Consider the following 25,984-nt stretch of genomic DNA (forward strand, 5'->3'; position numbering starts at 1 on the left):
ACGGCATTAGAATGGCCTACTCGTACAACACAACGGCTCTGTACTGTTGCCTGGCGTTTAAGAATGGTAATATTTGATATATGGCGATTGAGCTCTACCCGTGCTACCTTTGCAAGTTAGATCTTCACCTCCATGTTATATTTTCGTGTAAATTGCTATACCTGTGTCTGCCTTACGTCAAACTCGAGGTCCGATCAACAAAATTATCTCTAGCTGAAAGGGATATAAGGAAATTTTGATTCTAAGTAACAGCTACTCAAGCTGGAATCTAATAAGTGACATTGGATACCCTGATGGCATATTTCTTAGGCCGAGCGTGATTTAGACATGCTGCGCACGTTTGAAATGAAACGCAGTCCATTTTAGAGAAGCTTGCCACTAAAGAAACCTATCAGATTACAGGAGTTTGGTCCTTGGTCGTGAAGACTGCGCTCTACTCGCATCGTCCAATATCGATTTAGTATCGAATGCCACCACTTTTCCACCAACAACCGTGCCGTTGACTGGATTAGCCATCCCTCCATTCGTGGTGATATACAAGATATCTTCGTCGATACAGGTGCGTCCAAACTGGGCAGCTGTGTCACCCGCAATCACGGAAGAGTTGTTAGAGCCAAGAATGACCCGAACGGTTCCATCCACTCCATACTTATATAGAGCGTTCCCAAGGTCTTCGGCGACATATATATTACCGGCACGGTCAATAGCAAAGTCATCGCCGACGTAGTTGCGAACAATGACCTCAGCCTCACCAGCACTGGTGCCATTTGGATGGATGGGTATCCGAGCGAGAAGTTGTGCAGTGTTTGTATAGTAGAGATAGTCGCGGTACAGGTGGATGCCATTAATTCCGAGATAAAGTGGAGGGCCTGGTGCCATGGTATCATCTTTCATTACTCTGTGATAGGTGTTGGTCTGTAAATCAAGGCCCAAGACATTTCCTGCCCCAGAATCAGCGAGCAACAAAGTGTTGTTGCCATCGCCGAGTGTGGTCATTCCATTGAGGAAGATGGCCTCCGGGATGTCGGTAATCTTGGTGATATTAGGTGGGGTAATAACACTTCCTTCCATGCCTTGGAAAGGTCGCAGATCTATCATCCACACACTATACGATCCTTTCTTGGTGGACGCTGTGGCGACGGAATAGTTCCCAGCAATCACTGCAAAGCGATCCTGCTGAACCTCCACGATCCCCAGGAGGCCTAATACCTCAGGAGCAGACCACAACAAGGTAGCAGCCTGGGGCTTAAACGGATTGATCAAATAAAGTTCAGGTCGATCGAGAAGAGTCACAACAAGCTCTCCGTTTGACCGCACTGCAATGTTTTCTACCCAGGTTTCATTCGGAAATTGATAGACATCATAAACAACTTTAGGGATCCAAGCAGCGAAAGAAAACGTTGAAAGCCAAAAGACAGCCCGAAAAAGGCACAAAGGTGATCGAAACCGCATGATACTGCTTTGTAATATAGCGTGCAAAGAAACTGTTGAACGACCAGATGCAATTGTTTGGCTATTCAGACTGTCCAGCTCTTAGTGTGGAAAAGCTGTGGGTTTTATAGTGGTTCCCTGATAGCACCGAAAGATAACTAGTATCTGGTCGTCGACGATTTCTAATCGTCTAGAACCTCGAACAATGATGGTACCATATCTGCGGTTTTCTCGCTCCGACGTGTAAGTTCCACGCCGTATTAAGTCTATTTCCGAAAGCTTCCACAGCCTTCTGGGAACGTACGGGTTGCACCCAAATCTGAGAAATACCTTCCATACTCTTTGGCCAAAGAGCAGGCTTATACAGCCGGAACAGGCAAGTTAGAACTCAGCATATTGCGTACCATCCACCAAGAAAGATTGTACTACACCGAACGTCCTCAGTCAGGCGATGAGCTCGGCATTCCGAGACAATGGATTTCCGGTATAGTCGAGCAACAAGTGGCTTTAGGATGGTAGGTTACTTACTATACTTAAAGTCCTTCCTCGGTATAGGTAGGATAAACAAATAGATGAGTGATCAAAGAGATAAGGTTTGCGAGGAGGCGCTAGTGGAAATGCGTTAGTTCCAACCTCATCTTAGTGCATGGCCTTTTCCAATTTCTATTGGTCATAATACATGCGTCAATACTACACAGGTCAAAATGTAACCTTGTCATCACCGTCCCAAACAAACGAAGTTTCAAAGGGATTTGATATATTTGTATTCAAACTCTTCATATTTCATGCCAGCTATTGAACGTCACTGCTAAGTTAAAGAAAAATTATCCTTTACTACAGCAAGGTCTATGTTTGTGGAAATATAGAGTTTGTGGGTGGGTGGAAGATATTAACCAACGTTGTGCCAACGATGCATGATAAGTGATCAGAACATAATGCCGAGGAAGCTCGCTACTCATATGGACCCCGCACAAAATCTTCAGTTCACTTGGTCTCTCTGGACTCGCAATATATTTAGCTTAGACATTTAAAAGAGAGTTTTGAACTTTAGCAGTTGATTCTTAAATTTATAGTTTAAACCGGCCTCAAAGCTTTAGTCTGATCATTATCTGATCTACACTTGAATAGGATAATGCCAGTCCTGCAGAGCCGCACCTTAGCATACATGGAATTCGATATCTTCTCTTGAATGTACTACAATGCCAAACAAATAATGATGAGTCCGCCGCCAATTGGGCGTGTACGTGACACCGATGGCACTGAAGAGCACCAAAATTCCGGGCAGTGTCCCCTTTGTCACAGGAAGACACAGAAAAATTAGATGGATCATACAGAGCAAGCCGCCCGAAAGCTTTGGGGTAATTTTCTGGTGAAAAAAGCTTAATATTCGGGGTCACTGGCATTGACTGCGACTTTTGACCAAAATGTTAATCATTTTGGTAATTCTCTAGTGAATGAAAATAGCTTCGGCACCTCATTAATAAAAGCATATAAAGTCATAAGTAAGCTAGGAATCGTTTATATTAAATGTCAATAAAGTGCGTGGTCACGTCACTGTTGTGTTTGGCGTCTGTTGAAGTAAACAGCTACCCTTAACCTAGCTCGTCACATGACCCGAATTTATAATCCTCTCCCCGAAAAACCGCCACAGCAGTGACTTTACTCCCTCAGCTGTCCACCTATCGCTGTGAAATTTGCGGACTGAGACTCTAATATCTGACTTCCTGTACTTGTTCACATTTTATATCCACGCTCCATGACGGAACTGCTTTCTTTAATATAAGCTACAGATAATGTCTCTGAAAGACCATGTTGAGAAAGGGGTCGATGCCGGACGTGAACGTAGCCCTCGTGGACATGGATTAGAGGCTGTCGACCATGATCACATCCTCCTGAACAATGCCAATACCATGCCTACAGAGGTATACATCTTAGATGAAAACTTAAAGAAACCCGAAAGCTAACTGTTCCTTACAGCACCGTCGATATCAGATCCGCTTAGCCCAGAGGAGATATCGATCGAGGAAAGAAGAGAAAATCAGTATGCTCAGCGAACAGACCGCAGAGCTGAAGAGTGTATTGAGTCAGCTGAGGCAGTCTATCCTTGGATTGAAAAGTACTGCGACAATACTCTCTGAGGCTGGCCGGGCTGAAGAAGCTGCGGTCCTGTTGCAGTGTGCCACTGCTCAGATGTTATTAAAAATAGACGATGCCCTTAATGGATCCCACGGGACGGATACATACACTGAGTCTGGTGGTGTCCACTCCGCATCGTGGATCCGCCCTAGTGACTCTACCCGTTCGCCAAAGATAATGTCACCCCTTGGCTATAGTCTTATGTCCGACGTAGCCCAGGTCCCCGACGCCAGTGCTAACCCAACAAATGACACAATCGAAAACGCCTCAAAATTCTAGTATTTCTTTTCCTCTTACTTTCATTTATTATGAATGGAGAAATCCATTACACCGGCGTCATGATTTCTTTTCTTTTTGTTTTGATCGGACAATTATCTACGAGAAACAGCGTCTTAGCGGTAAACGCTCAGTTGCTGGTAATAATGTATCATACGTTCAACCGACACGGTCCAGTAAGGTGACTGTCGGCTATCCTCTCTTATAAGAATTCCCGGATATTTGCAACCCGATGTCGAAAGGAAACAATCTTATAATTGTAAGTCCGTCTCTATATCCCAATCGTAGGGACGCACATTATTCAAGGACTTGTTGTACAGAGGGGACAATCTTCGATACTCCTTTGAACACTTGGTAGTTACAGTCAAATGGATCTATTTGCTTCTTCGGGTATTAGCTGAAGAGTTGAGATAAGGTACGCATCATTGCTCGGTTTACATAGAAACCACCTGGCCTTCTTATTTGCCATCAATAATTTCTTGTGAATACTTCATAGAGCTCTATTTAGCTATTAAAGATGAGATGAGTGATCAGATATTAACCGAGGATTTCGTAAGCCGACATTTCCCGAATAAACCTTCCGAGGGCCCCTGAAGAAAGCGCCTGATACCGTATCCCCTTACACAGCTCTGGCTGGGGCTTCCATTGTGCCTCGCATGTCTTCCATTATTTTTATGACAGGAGGCACGGAATTTATTGGCTCTCATGTCGCCAAAATCCGCCTGGAAGCTGGATACAGTGTTCGCCTTAGTGTACGTCGTGTACGAGACGTCGAAAAACTCCGTAAAATATTCTCGCGATTCTCTGAGCAGGTCGAATATATCATCGTGCCTGATTTCACTTCAAGCATCGCCTTTGACACTGCTCTAAGCGGGGCTGAATACATATTTTGCCTGGTATCCCCGCTATCATTTCCGCCAGATCAATCAATGCCCGCGGTAGAAGGAACCCTATCCCTGCTGAAGGCTGCTGCAAAACATCCCTCAATTAAGAAGGTTGTCTTTACTGCATCCGTTGATCCTTTCGTGCCTCTCCGCCAGAATTGGGAGGGAATGGTTATAAAAGGTAGTTATACACTTTATTTTCTTCCTATGAGATCTCTTCCTCGTTTCCTTTCAGCGAGTGGGGCCTAACAATTAACCATTCCCTACTACGATCCGCATATTTTTACAGACCTTTCTAACGCGTCATACTAGAAACGAATGATATTTCATTGAACAAAACTCCAGCTACTTTAGGTCGGGTGGCACAATACCACGTTAGTAAACTTGCTTCTTTCCAAACAGTCGTCCGCTACGCTGCATGTCACAAGCCGAAGTTTTCGATCGTTACCCTTCACCCAGTTTTTGTCTTTGGTACAAGTTTGTTCCAGGAATCCGTTCAAGATCTCAGTTACGACAACCGCATGTTAATCAAGGCCCCATATTCGGAAAGTCCAGGTCTGCGCTGTTTTAGTGGTGTCCATGTCATCGACGTTGCCGAAGCACACCTCCGTTCGCTTCATTGTTCAATCACAGGCCTTTCTTCCTTTTTGTTGGCATCAAAGGCAAGGCCGTGGAGAGATGTTCACAGCTTTGTTCAATCCACCTATCCTTATGCTGGCTTTAGATTATTACCGTACCAGGAGGTGTCATGGCTGTTCGACAATACCAAGGCGGTAAAAGAGTTAGGAATCCGTTTCAAAGAAATGGAGGAACAAATATGCGATGTCATTGAACAGCAGTTGAGGTTCCGTTGCTGGTGACTGTATATATGTCAAAAGAGGATTATTGGCTATTTATCGTTGTTTCTGTATAGTGTTTACATAGATTCCAAGTTAGAGACTTTCGCTACAGTCATGTGTTTGTTATGCAGCAGTTACCAGTATGCCCCTGTAGATCTGTATTTGGGTTCCAGAGGGTTAGCAAGGGGTGAGTTTATATGTATGTGTTGAGGCTACACGATGCTATGTAGTGACTGCTCATAGTAGAATCTTCTATCCACAGTATCATAACGCGAATAATCAGGCTTACATCTTTACCATATCGGAGTCAAGCTACAGCCTTGCGAGGCACATGTCTCGCTATTGCACAAAGTAAGCATCAATACCCTCTCAGAAGTTATGCCACAATCGACTCACTTCAACTACGCATGGTAGCTGCATAACAGCCAGGTACAATGGGAGTGAATATTCCAAGCTAGAATAGCGAATGCACAAATTGATTTCGATGAATACCATGCAGCGACCATATAAAATAATCTCTCAAATCACATAGACTAATTTCTCGCCGCTAATCTTGTCCTTCCTCAGCAGCTCAAGCCCGTCTAACACCCCCTCAATGCCCTTGTTGACCCGTGGGGAATGGACTTTCACCTTTCCAGTTGCCAGCAATTTTCTGCAGATCTCAATGAAAGATTTGGTGAAGTCAAAGTCTCCGGGAACAACCGGCACCACACGGTTCTTAATGCGAAATTCCTCATTGAAGGCAGTGTAGGCAAGGGTGACAGTAGGCTTGATATCCGCCCTCGGAAATTCAACTTGAAGGAGGCAGGAATATTTGGCATGCGGACCCGTGGTCAGCGCAGCTGCACAGACTTCAGCCGACGCGGGCAATGATATGGTGTCCCAAGCGATGGCCAAGCGGTCGTTGGTGTAATCACGAATCTTCTTCCCACAGTCTGGGTCTCGGTAGTCAAAGACGGCATCGGCCCCCAGCGATCGAACCATGTCAAAGTTGTGAGGGGAGCATGTCGTGATAACGCGGTACCCAGATGCCTTGGTGAACTGGATTCCCAAGCGCCGGTAGCGGTGCTGCCACCGTATATCAGGACCAACTCTCCGTTTCGAGATGGCTCCGTTGGCAAGGACAATCCTAGGGATCGATATAGCCCTTGGCCTACCGTGATAAGGCCAACGCCTAAGGTAGCGGCATCCTCAAAGCTGAGATTCTCCGGGATTTTCATCTGTAAATCGCCTTTCACGACAATGTGCTCGGCGAAGGTGCCGTCCTCATGCTGGGAAACATTACATCCGTGGGCCATACCACAGACCCGATCGCCCTTTTTGAATTCTTTGGTCACCTTTGGGCCAACTTCTTCCACTATGCCTGCATAATCACAACCAACTAGTGGGCCCGATTCTAAGACCAAATTATCGATATGCTTCCAGTCCGTTGGATTCAGAGCCACAGCAACGGTCTTGACGAGCATATAATCATCTCGTAACTTGGGCATGGCCCGATCATGGACCAATGCGGCCACACCAGGGCTATCGACGACCACGGCACGTTGAGTGGTAGCCATATTGTGCGCAGGAAGAGCAGAATAGAAGAACCTTTGAAAGTATAGATCTCGATGACTTAGATAATTGGGTTTGCATACTAGCCTGGAATTCCTGGAAATGAGGACTTTATAGCACAACCCGAATCTAGCTATCATAGTGGAAGTTTCCAGGATGATTACCAATTGCCGCCGAGAATGATTTATTATGTCTTGATTTTGAAATACAGTTTGCCTTGTACGTCATCAAACCAACTAGGCCATTCTCTGGATATCGTTCGCTCTTCGGATGGCTAAGGATATGATATGCTAGGTAATATCTTAGTGGGGCGAAAAAAAGGTGCTGCTAATCAGCTCCTAGCTAATGATACGCAATCTAAGTTCAAAGGTCTTTACCAGTCGGGGTTTGTTGGTTAAGCAGCCGATGTTTAGACAATGCACTATCACCGTATGGATCTTTTGATCAGTAAACATCCTCGGATCAACGTCATCCTACACCTCGGGTTTCGGCAGGACAGCGTCATGCGAAGCTGTGCAATTTGACATTGTATGTGCAGGTCAAACAGACGCTCCAGTCTTAGAATCCCAGTAACACCCTGACAGCGATGCTACATTATTTGTCAGCAGGTGAAGCTCTTTTTATTGATTCTCTCTTGTGGGCAGCCAATTACTTTTGCATCCACCACACTCGACCCTTGAGGTAGGTTTGCACATAGAGGTGGGTAGCGGTGATGAGTGATCACTAAGGTTACCTCGGAATCTAGTTGCGTCCCCAATTGGTTGGTGATCACTCATATTGGCCCTCACCAGCCCCTTGGTAATATTAGCGATTGGCGGTTTTCAGTGGGGTACTCTTTCTCCGCTCCCGAGCTAGCCAAGCCTTCGTACGTTACCTTCGCTTCCTCATGGAGTACTGCGTTGCCGGATTTGATCTTTTCAACGGCTCTTGGTTGTCGATGTCGGTAGATACTTGCTCCTGTGTACGCCGTGTACAAACACTCCGTATGTGGACCGACCACCCTGGCCGATTTTCTTGAGGCCTTTGACCCAGTCTTCATCAGTCCTCGTCAGTCTCCCTGCTTGTGTGGTGATTGATGTATGCAGTTAATACATTCCCGATTTGCAGTTGCTTTGCGGCTATACCTCGAGAGGCTTTCCCAAGCAGTTTTATCCATGTTCTTAAGGCGCCTTCACCCTTTTACGGAGGTCCGCTTTCTAAGGATGCTCGGCAGAGTACGGTGGCGGTGCTCTCATCCAGTTCCTTTATGGTCTCCCTGTCCTTGATCCTTGCAGTCATAGAGGCTTCCCTATTCGGTATCGAGGGGCACCAGGGAGTGCTCTATCGAAATACGTCAGCTCAGGAGAGGATTGGAATGGCTATTTTCAGTTCGACGAGTAGAGGCAACGCGAGTATGTTGCTGACGGCATTCTTGGTGATTCAGACGTCCTCCACGGTCAGCTGTAGACTGTTCACCTTTTCTAGGATTGCCTGTCCGGACCAATAGTACGGGCTTTCTTGGGCTAAGGTATTCACGCTGTAGACAGGACATCCAGATATGAAGCTGGCAGTTTGCCATGCTTGTTTCTGTAGAGGCCTAGTAGTGCCATGACGCCGGCTATGGTTGGCGTGCTGTGCTCCCTACATTACCTTCTTATAATCTATAGTTAGGTATATACCGCGCTTTTAACAGCAAGTCGAGCCCACGGGCCACGAATAGTTGCAAGGGCTGTCCGGTCATTGACACTGAGAAAGCCTCGGTTCTCGTGGACCGAGTCATGAGATTGGGGTTATCGGCCATTTTCCAAAACCGTTAATTGACCCTATGAATGATGAATGCCCATGCCCACCAGTGAGCTTTGATAGCATTGAAGCCACTCCTTCTTGGATGTCATTTCGGGGATATTCCACGGCAGATCCTCGATTGGCCGTGTGCGAATGTCAAGAAACCATCTTTATATCCTAAGGACCTAAAATAGCTAACCACTCTATGGTTTGTGTCTCGGAAAGATTTTCTACGAAGGCATTCAGTGTCACCCTGTGATTAGTGTACCGCTCACGGCTCAGCCATGTCCCTCCTCGAGTCCGGATGACTTTGGCCAACCGATTCATCCAAGACTATTGGTGCAGTAGTACTATGATCTTCGGTGCTGGCCGCCTGATGTTGGGGCTACTTTTGAAGATGAATGTAGAATGACATACAAGACTCCGTGATCAGCCAAGTCAAATAAGCTCTCAGTAGGTATTTAGCGGCAAGGGTATCAGAGCATGGGTTAGATAAAAGGGTGATAAATTTCAATCTGCTGCAGGTAGATTCAATAAAAGGCTATGTTGAAGGGTCCAAGCTACCTCTCACTAGGGGACCTGACGCTACCTCGGAGAATTTTATTTACCATGGGGCGCAGTCCTATAATACTGCAAGGGCGGATTGAAGTTATAAAGCTAGTTTTGTGCAATGGTGCGCCAAAGAATGTTATGATCTAACCCCAGTCTCCACTGTAACAAGAACCGACACAAAAAAGTTGTGAAGGCCTTGCTCGTCTTCGGATGTGCTCCATTGTCTGCCCGATCTTGCCCATACACACTACCTATCTACCGAGCTAACATCATCTGGTGCTGTGAGGACAGAATATGAAAGACATTGATTTTTTGCGGGTGGGGAGCACGTACCCCGGAATGGGGGAAATAAGGCCACCACTGAGGCCGGCGATACGATGTAGATCTGCTTGGCAACGCGGCAGGACAGCACAGCCTGGGGCAGCATTTGTTCTAAATTTCACAAGATCTGATACCTCATAGCTTAGAACTATCTCTCAAACAATTCTGGTGCCAGTCATACTTGGACTCCATACTCGAGCCCAACATATAAATATGGCCTCTCGCCGCCCACTACCCGAACTAAAACCACATCATATCTCAATCTCCAAGCGCTAGGTCATCATATACCTAATTTTTGATTGTTCTTTACCAAACATCGGTATCACCAACATGAAGTGGACCACTATCTTGGTCGCTCTCGGTGCTGTCTCTACACAGGTACAATGCCTTTTATAACCCATAACCGTTTCGCCGTAACCTAACAGAGTAGCTATCTAGGCTCTCGAATCGCGCGACTTCGATGGCAAGGTCACTTGCGGTGGTGGCTTGCCCGCCGATTATAAAGCAATCAAGGGTGGTATCGATTATCTGAAAGGCGTTGGTGGCACACCGGTGGAAGACCCGAATAAGTGTGGCCGGGTGAGCTGCTCCTATAATTCCGCCATCTACATGTGTAACTGGGTAAGTCAAACACTAGATGTCGTACTTGACGAGCTCTGACAAGATACCTAGACCAATGAGAAACAAGCTCTCAAATCATTTGCCACGCTTGCCTCTGGTGCACAAGCAATTATTGATAAATGTACGAATGACCTAGGTGTTGTTGGGAAGGTCGAGGCTCCAAATGGATGGGGTGTGGAGGTTGCCTATGCTAGCTGTTAGATGAGACTGTAAGGGCGGTTTTCGACCCCAATTCATAGTCCGAAACTTCCTTTGAAGGACTATCAGGACTGCTAGTCCCTACTGTATGATTCAGGTCTTATGATGGAAACAAAATATTTGACTCTGCAAGATATATCTCCAGCGCACTATGTATTCCATGATAGTATTATTACTGGGAGTGTGATGATCATAAGTCATTGTGACGAGATTGACAAGTATTATAATACATGATTATGGACAACTTGATAAATTACTAGAAAGAACATGAGATAAATCTTCGAAAGTAAGGTCATTCTATGTTCCCCGCTAACTCCAGCCTCTCTCCATATCCGAAACCTTCAACTGGACCATGATCATCGTAACGGCTCAGGGTCATCGGCGTTTTGTCTTTTTGGTGCTCACAAATGGAGCAGATGGACGTGAGCGTTTCTTTTGGTTAGAACTGGAGTCACTATCCGCTACACCGAATAGAAGGCTCGCACTGTGCTCATTGATGTACTGAGTGATATCCTGAATCCTGTCACGTCCCTTCAACATTTTGTAGTGGTTGTCGCAATCAACCTTCTTCATGACAATGTTGGGGCATTGGTTCTTCCACCACGCAGCTGTGCCATCCTGGAAACGCTCAGGGAGGCCGAGGTAAAGACATCTTCCCTGGTATAAAGCAGGCCTGGCGGAGTGCTGAAGGACTCGGATGTGACGGTCAAAGTGTTCTCGGAACGGAGCAAGATCTTCAGGCTCAACGTCCGACATTCCGAGGGAGTTTCGGATGATTTCTTCGTCTGAGTTGCCAGCCGACGTGCGGTTGATAGGTTCATAGGTTCCCGGATCCAGTAGGACGACAGATGCGGTGTGACTTCCGTAACGTGTCCCCCATAGCTGTGCCATTTCGAACGCGATCAGCCCTCCGACGGAATATCCACCAAAGATGACGGGCCGACCACGGATCAAATGAGGCTTGAGATTGACCAGATATGAACCGGCCCATTCCGCCAATGTCGCGGGACAAGAGTCTGTACCAAAGAACGGATCGTCGACGAGAATAACATTGAGGCGGCGATCCAGTAGAGGTACAAGCGGCTCGAAGATAGTCGACTGCGCCAAGAATGGATGGATAAGAACGATAGTTGCCGTGCCTCCCCGGTCATAGACGTGCAGATTGCCTGTAGTGCGGCCATTCCGTGCTCTATCACGGATCCTAGCTGCTTGGACCTGAATAGTTGAGGATGGAGCGACATCCGCCATGTCTACACGCAGTCCCGCTCGGCGAAGTAGGGCCAACAAGGTGATTGAACGAATAGAGTCGCCACCCAGCTTGGAGAAGGGCATAGTTATGTCGACCCGATCTTCCTTTATTCCCAATACCCTTGCCCAGACCGATGCGATTGTGGCCTCAAGAGTCTCCGGTATGGCTGGAACAAGAACCTGCCTTCCAGCCGATACATCTGCCATGCACTGCTCATAGGCTGCATTTGCCATTTTCTGGATTGCTAGCTTGTTCATTTTACCATGTGCTGTTCGAGGCAACGGCTCCTTCGGAAGTAGGAGATGCGCAGGTACCATGTAATCCGGGAGGCTGCACGAAATGTGGTCCTTGATCAAACTCATAAGTTCGTCCCCATTAATCGAGGGCGAGTGGCTTAGTTCGACAAAGGCTATTAGAGCCTCAGAGCCCTTGTTTACTGCCTTGGCTACCACACACGCTGTCACCGCAGGATGAGTTTGGACAACTGACTCCACTTCATTAATATCAATTCGCAGACCCCGAAGCTTCACTTGACCATCTTCCCGGTCGAGATACTCAAGGTTACCATCACTGTGGAATCTGCCCAGATCGCCTGTTCGGAACATCCTTCCCTCGCGCGACGGGGCGAATGGATCAGGCGTAAACCGACATACTGTTAGGTCTGGCTGGCCGAGGTATCCGCGCGCAACCTGTGGTCCTCCAATGCATATTTCTCCAATGGCACCGATGGGTACCGGCTCCTCGGTCCCGGGTCGTAGGATGTATATACGGCAACCCCCAGTGGGAGATCCAATTGGAAGGTATGCCCTGGCACGCCCAGTCTCGGCACTTGGTCCTTGTAGCTGACATGCTGTTGCTTCAATAGTTGTTTCACTTGGACCATAGCCGTTCCACACGGTGAGCTCCACAGGTGTCCTACGGAGGAAGCTGGCACGAAATGGCTCACCCCCAAAAACTAGGTTCCGGAGATGTGGCAATTGCCTACTATCCTCACGAAGATCGTCGGGCAATAGACCACCGAGTGTAGGGGTCAATGCCAGGTGCGTAATGTTCATATTATCAAGCCAGGTATTGAGCTGCGACAGCATATTGCTACGTCTCACCAGGGAAAAGCGACCACCCTTGCATAATGTCGCGAACAGATCACCCATCGAAGCATCGAATGTATAGGCCAACAATGAAAGCCGGTTGGAAGTCCATGAACAGTCAACACTTCCTTTCTCGGACATTGTAAACGCTGTTAGATTTCGATGCTCAACCATGACTCCCTTTGGCACGCCCGTAGATCCTGAGGTGAACAGGATATAGGCTAGACTGTTCGGAGAGGTAGGCCGGCTCCCTCCGGATACTGGTCCGCCTGACTGCCTGAGATCGCCTATTGTGTAGGCGACAGCTCCTGTTGCGTTGGTCAAGCTATTGATCTTTTCACTGCCGTTGATGCCATCCCATATCAACATTGGTGGTTGTGTAAGATCACAGATTTCCTGAAGCCGCTTGATTGGATAGTTCATATCTAACGGAATGAAAGCTGCTCCGGCCTTCAAAATAGCTAAAATTACAACCACCATATCCAAAGACTTGTCAAAAGCGATTGGAATCAATGGCTGATTGTCAACGTCAGTCATCCTGTTCTCAAGTATGCGTTCGATACTACCAGCAAGAATAGTCGCAGAATCCAACAGCTGTCGATATGTGAGGAACTGATCCTGCTCAAACTGAAGGGCTATCTTCTCCGGGGCCTTCTCTGTCTGTTGACTGATAATATCGATTACAGTTCGATTGAGGTCGTTTGCCATGACATTCTGTTTACTTGCTAGCTGCTGCAATTTCGCTCTTTCATTGGCACTGATCATAAGTCTGGCGTCAATTTGTTTGTGTACGGCCTTTCGTGCAATTGACTGATCGGCGATGAGACTGAGCGCATCAATAACATGTTGCATTACCCAGTCGATATCTCCTGGCGGAAGTATAACGGGATCAAATACACATCTGATTGAAAGGTGGCCAGTTGTGGAATGGCAAGACACTTCAAATACCAAAGGGAAGTCCACACGGCCTTGTTCAGATTGGGATATGGTGAAGTCATTTGTCTCTGGGCCCGCTTCCTGGTAAACGAATAGGACTTGGAACGGTAGTAGATCGGGATTTTCACTTGATAGCCTAATAGACTCGAGACCAATTTGCTGATACTGCATAGTATCCAAGTATGTGTCTCGACAAAGCTTGAGCAGAGCATGTAGTGATATTCTTCGAGACTGCGTACTGCCATGACTTTGAAACGTGTCCTGCTTTGCCATGTTAATCCTGACGGGGTGCGTAGCAATACAAGGACCAGCCACAAAGCCGGTGTGATATCTACCACTTGACACCTCACCCAGGATCACATCATCCGAATTGCTATGCTCTGCTATGGCTAAAGCCAAGGCTGCCCTTGCCATTGCAGCTGGTGTTATCTGGAATCTCTTCGCAATTTTGCGAGCGTCGCCTGCCCACTCACCAATCTTGATCTCGGGGGTTCGATCTACTGCCATAGGACCCTTGAGACCATTGGCTACAGGCCATGTAGCACTCATACCCCCTTTGAGGTAGTCCCTCCAGAAGGCGGAAGCTTTATAAGGGTCGCCGTCCTGTAGCGTGCGTACGAACGTTGAGAAAGAGACCTGATCCTTGTGGGAACTCTTGAACAATGTGCTACCCTCTTTGTAAATCCGAACCAGGCCTTGGATAATTGAAGAGAGGTATTGCCCGTCGTACAAAGCGTGATGGATTTTGAGCTTGAGACTCCATCGACTTGAGCCTCTCTCTCCATCCAATTCCAATGACAGTGGTATCTTGCCCATATCTATGTGCGGTTGAATGTCCCCGTTGCGTCCCTTTCCGCCCTGAATTGTGGCAACTCTTTGAACCTCAACAGAGCTATCACGAAAGATTGCCTGCAAGAAAGAACGGCCACAGACACCTTGCTGTCTTGACGCATCGATACTAGGTAGGAATGCTGTGCGGAGCATCTCCTCCCTTTTAACAGTGATTCTCCAAGCAGCAGACAATGCCTCCAGGTCGAGGGCAGAATTTATTGTCACTTGCACAACCGCCTGATATGCTGAGCGGCCCTCAAGAACAATATCGCTTGTAAGGACACCCTCCTGGAAAGGGGTGCATGGCATTACCATCTCTATGTCTCCATCGCGTAGCCCAGCTTCCCTGACTGCTTCTCGCCAACCCATAACTTCAATCGGGGCAAGGTTTGTGAGTCCGTGCGGTGCTCCGACAGTGGGGTTATTCATTTCACCGTCCCTCTGCGACGAAATTCTCCTGGCGAGCTGTGCGGGAGTTGGATAATCAAATAAATCTCGGACATTCAGAACTGATCCGAGTCGACCAATAATTTTGGATACCGCTCTCGTCGCCATCAGAGAGTGTCCGCCGAGATTGAAGAAATTATCCATAACGCCAACGTCTGTCCCAAGGATATTGGCGAATTCCTCGCAAAGAGTCTGTTCCAGGTCGTCTCTGGGTGCCACATACTCTCTTTCTATCTCATCTACTGATGGAGAAATAGTAACTGGCATTTGTGCCAGTCGCTTTCTATCCACCTTGCCACTATGGTTTATAGGTAGCTGATCGAGGACCTTAATGATAGAGGGTACCATGTATGAAGGAAGTCGTTGCTGCAGCCCTTCTCTCAAGGTCTGTTCAATGGGCTTCCGTAGTCCAGGCAGCATTGGATTGTTTGTGAATGTGTCGGCGTGGCGGCCTTCATGGTCTGTTGGGAACTGAAATGCTGCCCGTCCCTGACTTTGTTTTGACTGGATGCGGTGGAATATCGCATCGAAACCGCCATCCTGTGAAAATTGTCGAGCCCAGCTTACCTCTACCCGAAATCCTGTCATGGAAGCTATGTTTATCAGATCCATGACCGAGAGTGAGTTGCGCTTGTGGGCCTCGTCGCGAATAGATGTCACCCCCTGCCAAGCCTGGGTCTGATTCTCAAGTGATTCTAGAACGACCCTTTCAACTATTGTCTTTTCGTGAGGGATGTTCGCCACGGCTACAACATCGGTATCGTCGGCTCTCTTGCTAAGAATATCGATTAGTGCAGTTTGATCCATTCCTTCCGAGACAAAGTCAATCCATTTGTGACCCTCAACGGTATAAATAGAGAGGGGATTATCTCCATGGACAGTATGGATGACAGCTGAATAGCGATAACAGCTCAGTTCATTGGTGGCTCGCATCTTCTTAGGTAGAATTTCAACATGCCGGATAAGGCCAGGAAATCGTTGAGGCAAAGCAGTAAAGAAGCCTGGGTCGACAAGTAACTCTGTCTCATTCTCTACAGTCTCAGCCATAATCTTGCGGATCGCGCTGGGCTCAGCCTTGTCCCCAAGAATGTGTAAAGCCTTGGACACTTGGAATTGGCTATACAAGGCGAAGGAGCGCATATCGCCAAAAAACAGAGTTTTCGCCTTGTGCTCCTTCAGAAGATCGCCTATTGTTCGAGCAAGATAATCTCCGCCTGGGAAGTACTGGACCACCGAGTTGACCACTACAAGATCTGGCTGCGCAGTGCAAAACCCTGCTATATTGCCCACATCTGCTGCTGTCCCAGTATGCAGTTGAACCTTGTCTTTCAGGTCGCCACGATGATCATGGATCGTCTTTTGGACAAAGTCAACAATAGGCTGGGCAGGCTCTAGACCCACGTAGCTCCTCAAGCCCTGTGGTATATTGAACAAGATCATTCCAGAACCTGTCCCTACCTCCAAGACATTGCCAGGGGTGCGGCCATCTAACAGAGTTGAAATGGTGTCATCCAGCCATTCATTCATCTCCCCTTTGTCAATGTTAGTTCCGTCGTACATCGACGTCCAACCGGCAAAGTCGCGGCCAACTTGATGGCTCTGAATCCCAACGTCATACACAGCTGTGCTGAAGATCTCCTTCCATCCTTCCTCTTGCTGCTGCTCGTCATTGTGTTCCTTATCTTCGGTATTTGGCTCCTCTCTCACAAAAGCAACCAGACGAGGATCATGCTCAGCATCGTTTCGCTGCAAGACAACAACCGCTTCGGCCAATCTTCCTTGATCCAATAGAGCCTGCTCTATCTCGCCTAGCTCCACCCGATGTCCTCTAATTTTGACCTGGTCATTGAGTCGGCCGAAATATTCCAGCTCACCATCAACTGGGCGACACCGGACACGGTCTCCGGTGCGATACGCCCTAATCGAGCGCCCGTTGATCGTGACAGTGATGAACAACCCAGTATTCCGTTTAGGATCTGTATAGCCCCGTGCAAGCCCATCACCAACCACAACAAGCTCACCCATCACTCCTGGTGGAACAGGGCGTAGCTCTTGGTCCATGACGTATGCCCCCGAGTTCTTAATGGCTCGGCCAATGGGTACGCCATTGAAACATTCACTGTCCTTCGATATGCGATAGGCTGTACTGACGATGGTGTTTTCCGTTGGCCCATATGCGTTTATCACGCTCGATGCAACTAATGCCCGTGCCATGGACATATCTTTAGGGTCTGCTCGGTCACCACCCACAATCAACGTATCGAGCTGTGCAACGACACCCGGTGATTGGGAAAGCACCTGCTTCAGCATAGCGGGTGTGAGCACAGCGCATTGAACGCGCGCTTCGTGGAAGGCTTCCTCTAGAGCAGTATAATCCAGGACCGTCATAGCATCTATACAGATAATCGTTCCGCCATTGAGGAGCGGAGTAAAGATCTCCAAAACCGAAGGATCAAACGCAATGCTGATCAGATGAGCCCACGTCTTGCCACAATCGTCCTCGTTCACGGTGTTGCCATGTTTCATACGTGACACCATGGCTCTATGCTCAATCATAACGCCCTTCGGTTGACCAGTCGAGCCAGACGTGAAGATAACATAGGCTAGACTACTGGCCGAAGGGGGCGAGATAGGGTTCATAGGAGGTATATCGTTCTTCTCCATGATACAGGAGATGGGCATTATTTTCACATCTTTAAGCGCAATGACTGGAGTTCGAACGCCGGGACCAATCAAGATAAGTCGAGGACCTTGAAGGGAGGCCATTATAACCTCAATCCGAGCATCGGGGACTCTTTCATCCAAGGGCAAATACGCCATGTTGGCCTTCAAGATTCCCATAAACGTGGTAATTGTTTGGCACGACCGCTGGGAGAACACAGCAACAATCGTTTCAGCCGGCAATCCCTGCCCCACCAGCCAGTGACAAATCCTATCAGATTGGTCGTCAAGCTCAGCATAGTTTAGTTGGCAGGACGAGTCCTTGACCGCCACTGCTCTGGGCGAGGCAGCGACCTGCTGGCCAAAGAGTTCGACTACACTTAGTTCTTTCGGGTAGTCAGTGGACGGAGTTCGAACTATGTCCACATCTTGAACAGTCGACGGTGCTTGCATGAGTGGTATAACATCAATCTTTGTATTAGGGCTTTGCACGCTATATTGAAGGATACTCATAAAGACTGATGATATTGCTTGGATTGTCTCAGAGTGAAAGAGATCAGTGGCATACATGATCTCACCTGCGAGGCCATCGGCATGCTGATAGAAGTGAACCTCTAAATCGAACCTGGTAGCATATGTGACATTGATTCTTTCAGTGTGGAGCCCTTCAAGGGAGATCTGATCAAAGCCCTCCGGGTGGACAGCGAATACTGTCTGGACCAATGGATTACGATCTGTGGCTCTTGTGGGTTGCAGCTCTGAGACAATATCCTCGAAGGGGACCTCCTCATTAGCGAAAGCCGCCGTTACGGTATCCCTGACATGCTTTGTCAATGTATCGAATGAATCTGTTTCCGAGATACGAATCCGTATGCATTGCACATTGACAAACAAACCGATTATACCTTCGTGCTCCGCTCTGCTCCGGTTCGTTATTGGTGTCCCAACAGTCGCGTCCTCGGTTCCACAGAGACGATAATGAGCGGCTCGGAATGCTGCCAGTAGGGGTACAAATGGCGTTACTTGATAGCTCTGGCAAAAGCTTCGGAGCTGGTCATATATCTTCCCTGTAATGCTCAGTGTTCTCACTTCAGCATTGCCTGATGGACTGGATGGTCGTGCCTTATCGCAGAGAAACTCAGCCGGCTGGCTACCTTGTAACTGTTCAGACCAGTACTTGAGCTGATGGCGGTGCTTAGCAAGTTGCTCCTCCTGCCGTTGCCAGACAGTATAGGCAGGATATTGAAGCGGGAGTGGTGGCAATCGAGTCATTGGATCACTTCCCCTGGTAGCCGTAGCGTACAGCACCGCTAGCTCCCGAAGCATGATACCCATCGACCAGCCATCTCCTATGATATGATGTATAACAATCGATATAACATGGTTTTCTGGATCCATCCGAAAGACTGACGGTCTCCATCCAGGCTCTCGTGTAAGGTTAAAAGGCGTGGTCTGTTCCTTAAGGAGTGCCTTGCGAACCATTTGCTCCTTATTGCTTCCATCCATATCTGTTACTCGAAGTTGCCTGTGCTGAAACGGATGGATCACCTGAACCGTTACTCCGTCTCTTTGCTCGAAGGTTGTTCGAAGGGTATCATGCCGCTGTTCAAGGGCAAGGAAGGCCGCTTCCAACGCATCTAGGCGAAGCGGGCCTCGAGCTCGGAAAGCAAAAATCATCAGATACCAGCTCAAGTTTTGGTGTAGCTGGTCCAGGAACCATAGACGTGATTGAGCAAAGGATAGCTCCACGGGTTCTGACCCTTGGACTAGCCTCGACTTCCCTGCCTCTGTTGCTTTGGATAGTTCACTTGATTGACGAATCCTGGCACACAAGGAACGAGGAGTTGGAAATTGCAAGATTTCTCGGAAGGTGATTCCACAATTCAGATCGTGATTGATTCTCGTGGCGGCCCGGATGGCAGTGATGGAATGACCTCCCATATTCAGGAGGTTGTCGTCGACTCCCATTGAACAGGACAGCACATCACCAAATATTGCACACACAACCTTCTCCAATTCGCTCTGGGGCTCAGATTGGCTGGTCTTTGATGGTTGCTCTTCGTTCTTGATCAGAGTCTTTGCGCGACATGACAGCTCGCGTCGATCAACCTTGCCATTCATGGTCTGAGGCAGATGCTCATTCACCTTAAAGATAAAGGCTGGCACCATGTACCCTGGCAACACTTTAGCAACCTTGGACCTGAGTTCCTCCGTGATCTGGCTCCACTCAGCCTTTTCTAAAGCCACAATGTGCTCATTTGTTCCAGGTCTTGCATGCATCTCGACGAAGGCCACCAAGCAGCCGCCGTCAGATGTGTCGGCCTTTACAACTGCACAGGCCCTCACTCCACTATGCATTGCAAGTATTGATTCAACCTCCCCGACCTCTATCCTCTGGCCTCGGAGTTTGATCTGATTGTCAATGCGCCCAATGTAGTCGAGCGTCCCGTCGGGCAAAAGCCGACCCAAGTCTCCCGTTCTATATACTCTTCGAGAGTCAGTGAAGGGGCTTGATTGAAATTTCGAAGCTGAGAGTTCTTGGTCTCCCAGATAGCCTCGTGTGACTTGTGGTCCTCCTATTAGGATCTCCCCGACTTCCCCCACAGGTACTTGCTGAAAGGTCTGAGGCACTACAACATAGATTCGACTTTCTCCATAGGGCAGCCCAATCGGGACTTTCTCTAGAGATTTGTCGGTCTGGCCTGTGCCATAGATGGTTGCAAGGACTGTAGTTTCGCTGGGACCGTATCCGTTGAATATACGACATTCTTTGGGTGTGTCCTCTAAGAAGGACGGGTGGAACACTTCTCCACCAACAGTAAGAACACTCAGATAGGCTGGAATCTGTCCCTGCAATACATTCGCCACGGCAGGCGTTGTGAAAAGATGCGTTACGTTGGTCCCCTCCAACCATTGGGGCAGTGAGGATAGCAAGTTCGTTGTTGAACCAAGTATAAGCCGTCCTCCCCATCCTAGCGTACCGAAGATATCTGCTATTGTAATGTCAAATGTGGGGTTGGTCAACTGCAATTGACAAGCAGTCCAGTCTCCCAGAAAGCCAGGCACCTCGGCACGTATAAATGCCACGATATTGCGGTGCTCAATCATGATCCCTTTCGGCACTCCAGTCGTCCCTGAGGTGAAGTGAATGCAGGCAAGCGAGGATATCGAAAAACTCTCTCTCCTTTTAATGAGAGCACGTTGACCTAGCTGAGGATTATGTTCATTGAGAAGATTGCCTAAAGTAAACATGGATGCGCCTCTCCTGTGTGAAATTTCTCTCAGCTTCTCAGTGCCAGTCATGTTGCCACATAAAACAATCCTTGTCTTGCACAGCTCGAGAATATGTGCAATTCGCTCAGCCGGGTGATTAACATCAATGACGACATAAGCTAAACCAGCTTTCAGAATCGACAAGATGGCTATGATCATATCAATGCTCTTTTCGAACCAGATTGCAACCACCTCCTCGTACCCAGCTGGTCGTGGGCGTAAGCGGCCGATCTGGTACGCAAGGGCCCCTGCCATCTCATCGCATCGTAGGTTAAGGTCGGCGTAGGTCATGTACTGGGAATGCTCATATTGCAAGGCAATCTTTTGTGGCGTTCGCTTTGCTTGGAGCTCAAATATTTCATGGACTCCAAACTCGAATTCACCTTTGAGACTATGCTCCTTTGGTATGCGGTCGGCTGCATCTCTCTTGACAATGTTGAGAAGTGGATCACCGTCCGAGCTCTTATTATCGAAGGTATAATTCGATAGGTAGGCGTGGTTTTCTTGCAGCCATTGCAAATACCCACCAAATGTTCTCAGGAGTCTGGTTATAAAATCGTCCCTATATTTGTTCCGATGATAACGTATGGTGACGTGGAAGAATCCTTCTCTCGGTGGCAATAGTTCGACGGCTAAAGGAATGTCAGTTTTTGCCTCTCGCCAACCCCATAGCCAATCGCCAACTCCGTTTGAAGGATACGACATGTCTGTCTGGCAAACAAGGCTGACATCGATATGATGGGCTAGCTCCGGTAAAAGTGATTTGAGCTGTCCAACCGAAAACCCATGTTCAACATCGTGGATTGACTTGAGTAACTGGGCAACATCCGATATGGGGGTATCTCTGCAAAACCGGGCATGCCGAATTTGGGGAGCCAATAGAGGGCCGAGGACCTCTTGATGCTGCTCTGAAAGAGCCTTTCGACCTGACATTATCTCCAGGAACACTGTCTCACTGATGTCCTGACACGAGCACAATGCCATCGATAGGGCCAATCTTGCTATCCAGGCGGGAACGGCAGCTCTGGCAGTATGAGGGGGAAACCTCGTTTCGATGCGGCTGGTTTGCTCGGCATGCCGGAAGTTCTCAGTCGATCGCTGACCAGGCTCCATATTTTGAAGGTTAGGTTTGATTTGCACTGCCGCAAACTGCTCCTTGATTTGAGCGCGAGTATCATCATTGCACCGTTTGGCCAGGGCTTTGTTGGCTGCAAAGATGTCGGATTGCGGCACAACAGACGCTGGAGAGTCTAGCTCATTTTGAATCTCATGTAGTAGCTGACGTGCCGAGGTTCCGTCTAGTATTGCGTGGTGGAAGCTCAGAGTCAATCCTGACCCTTGTTGATCGGACGATTGCGAAAGAGAGATTTTCCATGGCAATTGCCCGGACCACTTTACACCGGCTGAAAAGGGTGATCCTATCATATAAAATACCACATTTGCATTCTGGGCGTTGTACCCAATGAAGGTGCCCATCTTGAGAAGGTATTTCGTATCGAGAACCACAAGACGCACCATGGTTGACTTTGTGCTGTTGCCATTATCGTCCCAACAAAACAATGAGCGCAAGATGGCGTGTTTTTCTATAAGTCTCTGCAGGGCATGAGACAGCTGGGTGGCCTCGATCTTCTGAGTCGTAGTGAAATGGTATGTTTCCAGATAGACCTGGTGGTCCACGTCCATCATTGTCGCAAGAATCATCTCTTCTTGCAATTTGGAGGCCGCATGTACCGTTTGGATGTGAGTAAGGGGGATTTTAGCATGTTGAATCGAGTCGGCAATAGTATCCATAGCGGTCGTAGGCTGTAGTGCCTCTCTCCCAGGGTCCAGACTACCCATAGTAAAATAGAATAATGATCGTATCTTTATCAACCTCCGTGGTAGGCTTCAGAGGGGTAAGTCAACAATTGCGGAAGATACCAGTCAAATGTCCTGATATGAGAAGATGCGGAAAGAATGCCAGTACTCAGAAATCTCCCTTTTTAAATCTAGTTTGGCGCTTGGAGTGGCTGTCCGCCCTTCCCAGTCGATACGAGCATGTAGCCCACATGTTTCAAGTTGAATTACTACTATTAGCCAGTTCCTAATGACCGAGCTACTTGCTGTCCGATCAGCCTCGGAGTGGCGTTCCTCCCAATAGATTAGAAGTACCTTCAATCACTATACTCCACTATGTTTAGCCAGGAGACTCGTGGTCCCCAGCTCCATGGGGCATACATACTGTGGGAACAGAACACCAAACATATACGATAGAAAACTATTTGATTAATACAATAATATACACATTGTCATTCCGAAATCCCAATATGTCTAGGATATACTTCTGTATATGATTCCAGTGGCGGCATTCTTTCACAATGACGCCGTAAAATGAGTATAAACAGCTATTTCTTTCAACAACTACATTTTTCTATCTCCCTACATGAATAGGTAAATACTAGGATTTTTAGAAAATAAAAAAAAAAAAACAAATACTATAGGTAAGATGAAAATACATGAGATTTAGTAATAGGTTTGCACTATCCGGGCCGCAGACCCACACCGAACCCAGCCGTAGTTCGGGTTCTGCAATATCGCGCACGAGTTGAGGTGTAGGGTGAGAAGTACCTGACCCACTGATCGTCATCAGTAGGCTGGCAATAGTGTCATCTATGTCTTTACGCCCAAAATTGGTTCTCCATACACCGCCAAAGCCAACCCAGTTGTTTTTACGCCACGAATGCTTGGCCGGTAAACGAGAGCTGTACATCGGTTTCGGCTGTTCAAATTCCTCTATGTACTAATTCCCTGGTGAGCTTTGAGGTCCATCTAATGTCGATCAGCTGAGCGGAATGACAGCGTGTTGCCGGCTGAACCATGTATGTATGTATGTGTAGATGCGCTATTGAACCTTCTTGATTGAAACCCGACAGCCTTGCCCAGCTGGCATCGATGCGCTTCTGTGAATCACATCGTTCATAAGCTGCATACATATGTGCTCTTTTCTTCGAAGAAAATCAATTAAACTTTGGTAAGTATTAGTGGCTAGTCCTATTAGCTTCCGTAACCTGGCCTCAACAATTCCTATACGCCAATTCCTAGCCCCAATTTAAGTTGAATGGATAACAGTATGATTTACTCTCCCGACGTCTTTATATATGTCTTCAACTCTGGTCGAATGCCCCCCAATTAAGCTACTTGAATTCAACATCCTTCTTTCGCCAACGGTCCGAGCTACGCTTTGCGCAACAGTCAACTATAACAATGCCCACTCTCTCTGGATACTATACTTCTTTGTCGGGGCGAACCCTAACCATCAATGACCGGGATGAGCTCACTCTTCTCCCCAGAGGAAAAGAGCTACATGATCAGACTAAGCTCCGTGCGGACGGAGAGTTCTGGCTGTGCCGCGACGATGGCGTAAGTAATCACACCTGCATCCTAGCTAGTCACTACGGTCCAGACTCTAAAAGATATGATTTGATAGAGGGTCGGCAAATTCGGCAATCCAACCAAAGTAAGTTTCTTTGTCCCTGGCACCCGATCTACACCAACATGACCCTTCTTGGACCCATATCTGAGACTCAACAGGCCATCTTACATATCAAGGGACAAGGTTACCATATCTGGGTGGAGCCCCGTGGCTTCAGCAATGGAATGACCGAGGTAAGCTATACGATCAAGATTCAGCCAACGTGTACGTCCCGCCCGATGTTTATATTTGCTAACCATGGGGCTTGCCCTACAGTATGGGCTGGTACCTATTCTACCGCAGCACGAATATAGCAACACATTCCTGGCGGTCAATGATCTCGACCAACTAGATATCGTCGGGCAATGGGGGGCTGAGGCAAAATTCCGCTGCTTTGAGTAGGGTAGTACACTTGTATCGTGAGCTTCCTCGCTCTTTGCTTCTGTAAGAAAGTCGGAACGCATTGCATAATATGAAATCTTCGAAGGATTGCTATTCTCTCTAAGCTGCAGCTAGCCAACTTGAACCGCCAAGCTACTGACATGTTTCCTTGCCCCGTCTCATACAACGCTGGTATAGCATGATATATATCTCATGTAGTTCACTAGATATGACCAATCTCATATATACAAAAGCATGCAATGGCATACGTGTAGCGAGATATATCAGATGTCATGCATGGCTTGAAGATGCACGTCATTTATGTTTTTCTTACCTAATTGGTATATACGCAAGGTAGAGGTGAATTAAAATAAGAAAGCCGAGTTCGTAAATTTAAGAACGATCCAGATTTTATTAATTCCTACAACTGGATTTCGTTTCCTGAACTGCTTTGTGTGTTTGCAAGGCAGATACCCGAAGTAAAAGATTGCTGGTGGTCCTCATCTGCCTGGTCAGCACCACTAATAGTAATAGATCTGCATGGCCCCAGACCAATTTCCTAATTAGACAAGTGTTGATGAGCTATCGAATACAAGGCACTATCCGCAGATCACCGCTGGCACGCTGAGATCCACTTCGGGAACATCCGCTCTGCTTTTTCATCGACCATGACCAATACGACTGTGCTTACAGTGGGCCGTGTGGAGACAGGATCGCCCACGGCAATCCAGTACGTACTCAGTAAACTCGGTGAGCTCCATACTCCGATTCGTACCACGATGAACCACGTCGATCTCCTGGAGATAGTGCCGGAAAGTCCTGAGTACCCATCCGTCTGGCACTTGCACCTGTGTCTGCTGGGGCCATGCACGAGGTCAGCCGTAGAGCGGTAAATCGTTGTCAGTCAGCAACGAATGAGTCCTTCTTCGCCGAGATTATCCTCCTTGTCTTCTTGTGTTAAGGCAAGGGTAAGGATAACAAGTTAAAGTTTTTATTTATTTACTTTTGCTTTTTCTTTTACCTTTTCTTTTTTATTTATTTATTTTTTTTTTCTTTTTTCCTTTTTCTCTCCTTCCTTCTCTCTTCCCTTT

At 47.6% G+C, this 25,984-nt stretch overlaps 5 protein-coding genes across 5 annotated transcripts; 2 read left to right on the top strand and 3 right to left on the bottom strand.

Moving 5' to 3' along the window:
• Positions 1-396: 396 nt before the first annotated feature.
• ANOM_011457 (uncharacterized protein) lies at positions 397-1,452 on the bottom strand (the record flags this gene model as incomplete). The annotated part of the gene is made up of 1 exon (XM_015556713.1): positions 397-1,452. The coding sequence occupies one exon, from the start codon at positions 1,450-1,452 to the stop codon at positions 397-399; it is 1,056 nt and encodes a 351-aa protein (XP_015402620.1).
• A 4,633-nt stretch (positions 1,453-6,085) lies between these two features.
• On the bottom strand, positions 6,086-7,125 carry ANOM_011458 (zinc-binding alcohol dehydrogenase family protein; the record flags this gene model as incomplete). Its single annotated transcript, XM_015556714.1, has 2 exons — positions 6,086-6,634; positions 6,724-7,125. 2 exons carry the CDS (start codon positions 7,123-7,125, stop codon positions 6,086-6,088), a joined length of 951 nt encoding a protein of 316 aa, XP_015402621.1.
• Positions 7,126-10,087: 2,962 nt separating this feature from the next.
• Positions 10,088-10,579, top strand: ANOM_011459 (uncharacterized protein; the record flags this gene model as incomplete). The annotated part of the gene is made up of 3 exons (XM_015556715.1): positions 10,088-10,135; positions 10,196-10,378; positions 10,430-10,579. The coding sequence occupies 3 exons, from the start codon at positions 10,088-10,090 to the stop codon at positions 10,577-10,579; spliced, it is 381 nt and encodes a 126-aa protein (XP_015402622.1).
• A 372-nt stretch (positions 10,580-10,951) lies between these two features.
• Positions 10,952-22,852, bottom strand: ANOM_011460 (uncharacterized protein; the record flags this gene model as incomplete). The annotated part of the gene is made up of 1 exon (XM_015556716.1): positions 10,952-22,852. One exon carries the CDS (start codon positions 22,850-22,852, stop codon positions 10,952-10,954), a length of 11,901 nt encoding a protein of 3,966 aa, XP_015402624.1.
• A 1,374-nt stretch (positions 22,853-24,226) lies between these two features.
• On the top strand, positions 24,227-24,914 carry ANOM_011461 (uncharacterized protein; the record flags this gene model as incomplete). The annotated part of the gene is made up of 4 exons (XM_015556717.1): positions 24,227-24,460; positions 24,528-24,557; positions 24,632-24,706; positions 24,789-24,914. Coding segments are annotated over 4 exons (453 nt in total), but the record flags the coding sequence as incomplete, so codon positions are not given.
• Positions 24,915-25,984: the final 1,070 nt, after the last annotated feature.

Source organism: Aspergillus nomiae (genome assembly GCF_001204775.2).
Source record: "Aspergillus nomiae NRRL 13137 chromosome Unknown contig00418, whole genome shotgun sequence".
Classification (NCBI taxonomy): domain Eukaryota; kingdom Fungi; phylum Ascomycota; class Eurotiomycetes; order Eurotiales; family Aspergillaceae; genus Aspergillus; species Aspergillus nomiae.